The 2,500-nt window shown below is 45.3% G+C and overlaps 1 protein-coding gene across 1 annotated transcript in view; it reads left to right on the top strand.

Annotated features, from left to right (window-relative positions):
* Positions 1 to 2,117: 2,117 nt before the first annotated feature.
* Positions 2,118 to 2,500, top strand: part of LOC147011487 (uncharacterized) — a 2,166-nt gene continuing 1,783 nt past the window's right edge. The window contains exon 1 of the mRNA XM_085857214.1: positions 2,118 to 2,500. This exon is cut by the window's right edge and continues 486 nt beyond it. Coding sequence (XP_085713340.1) covers positions 2,321 to 2,500 — 180 coding nt within the window. The 5' untranslated portion in view covers positions 2,118 to 2,320.

Below are 2,500 nucleotides of genomic sequence, written 5' to 3'. Positions count from 1 at the left end.
CATTTTTCCCCCTTTCGAGCCCTTAACAGTCTTATTTATTTCGGCATTTTACCCTCGAGACCTTTATATCGCAGTTTAAGTCATTATTAACGTGTTTTTTCTGTTAGTTATACAGGACAGTAACAATTAATAGAACCTCAAACGGGCATGTCTTCGGACGGCCCACAAACCTTTTGAAAGAAGATCTCGCGAGATCTCCAGATGCCACGCCCCTTTCCTCCACTCGCATGTGTTTGCGTTGATCATGATGAAATTCCAAGTTCCCTTTGAGGAAGAGCATTCGTCGCGCGATTTTCGAACCGATGAGTTAACGGTCGCTTGTTTCTGGACAGGTTCAATGTAAAGTTGATGTCGACTGCGAAATTGAATTGCACGTTGCTATGAAAATATGGTCGTCATGAAAACGTGTTCGCGACGAGCACATTGGAGGATATCAAAATGTATATAACGTTTCAAAATACATCAGCAGAGAAACCATCGATGTATTATTACCTATTCGATGGGGCCGGGGTGAGATTTATGTGGAGAAGTTAAAATGAGGGGATGGGATGGCGTGGGGTGGAGTGGGATGGGAAGGGATGGGGTGGAGTGGGATGGGATGGGGTGGAGTGGGATGGGATGGGATGGGGTGGGGTGGTATGGCATGGGGTGGAGTGGGATGGAATGGGGTGGCGTGGTATGGCATGGGGTGGAGTGGGATGGGATGGGGTGGCGTGATATGGCATGGGGTGGAGTGAGATGGGATGGAATGGGGTGGCATGGGATGGAGTGGGATGGGATGGCGTGGGATGGGATGGCGTGGTATGGCATGGGGTGGGATGGGGTGGCATGGCATGGGGTGAGATGGCGTGGTATGGGATGGGATGGATGGAGTGGCATGGTATGGGATTGTGTGGTATGGGATGGCGTGGTATGGATGGCATGGCATGGCATCAGATGGGATGGGGTGGGTGGCATGGTGTGGCATGGGATGGCATAGGATGGGCCCCAAACAGCCCCTTTGCCCGATCACCGAGAGACCAAAGCCCAATTACAATAAATCAATGTAATGAATTTAATTCATGACTAATCATGTGGACGTGATTGACTCAATTCGTGTGGGAATGAAACACGGTATTAAATTAAGAAACCCTGCAGGACCCATGAGTCAACAGGTGTGTACAGTATATACTTGAAAGTTATTACACACAACTTAAATTCAATAAGTGCCAGGACGAGTAACTATTCGGGCAACAAAAACCACGAAGATAATAATAATTCAACGCAATGTCAAATCCAATAACCGAGAATGATCCCACACACATCCACGAGGGTAAAACGGTTAATAATGACTCGAAATTACTGTTTCATCGAAGGCTTCTTCTTCCCAACTCGTGGGGTCGGCATGGTAACGGTTTTGTCCCAAGTCTTTCACGAATTGGCTGGCCAGGCTTGACGTTCAACCGAAGGCGGTTTGAGCAGGAATTTGTCATTCATTGTTCTCCCCCAGAAGGGGTTGCGAGAATATTGGTGTGTGTGTGTGTGTGTGTGTGTGTGTGTGTGTGTGTGTGTGTGTGTGTGTGTGTGTGTGTGTGTGTGTGTGTGTGTGTGTGTGTGTGTCGATTGTTATCTCCATAATTTTGGTTTCAGAAGGTGGAACGGAGTCCTTCCTCCCAAGACTCAAAGTATCCACCTTCGTTTCGGTGAAACATCCTGATTCGTGGCCGAAGTTGTGAAGTTTCGTTGTTCTTTTCAGGATCATCACCGAGCCCCCAGACAGCCTCCAATTGCAGTTCGTTTATAGTAATACGAGAATGTGAGACCCGTCCCTTCGCTGACGGGAATTACCAATCTTTGTGTAATTGCTAAAAAAAAATAAAAAATAATGGTTGTTGTTAATGGCAAAAAAATTAAATTATTGACGGTGTGGAGATACCAGCCGAGAGCTATGTACTCAAAAAGCCAGGAGGGGGGAGAGTATTCATGGGATAGTCATCACAGCCTTTTGAGATGCTGAATTCTGAAATATATATATATATATATATATATATATATATATATATATATATATATATATATATATATATATATATATAATCACACTAAAGCCCCTATCACACCTTGACGATTTAGCCAGCGTATGGCAACGTATCAAAATGTATGTAAAACACGGAACTATAGATGTTTTTTTCAGTTTTGGGCGTATAATAACGAGTTGGACGTATGCATAACGTATTCATAACGTACACAGAACGTTTCGATAACTTATAGATAACTTATACCAACGAATGCTTCGCGTGTTGTCGGCATTCACAACCTATGTCCAACGATAGTCTAACTTATGCATAGCGCGCGGCAGCGTATCGCCGACGATCACGTGGCGGAGCCGTTTAAAAGGCTGCCGCACAATGATTCAAATCATAACCGCACTGGACATCGAAGTGTCAACATCACCGTCATGCCGAAGAAAACTTCGAAGAATGCTGCCAAGAAGTCTCCTGGCCGTTGCCGTGGATGCGGA

Source organism: Eptatretus burgeri, chromosome 15, assembly GCF_056783735.1.
Source record: "Eptatretus burgeri isolate ZD-2024b chromosome 15, Ebu_testis_v1, whole genome shotgun sequence".
Classification (NCBI taxonomy): Eukaryota; Metazoa; Chordata; class Myxini; order Myxiniformes; family Myxinidae; genus Eptatretus; species Eptatretus burgeri.
Note: the sequence above shows the minus strand (reverse complement) of the source record. Positions and strands in the feature narration are given on the sequence as shown.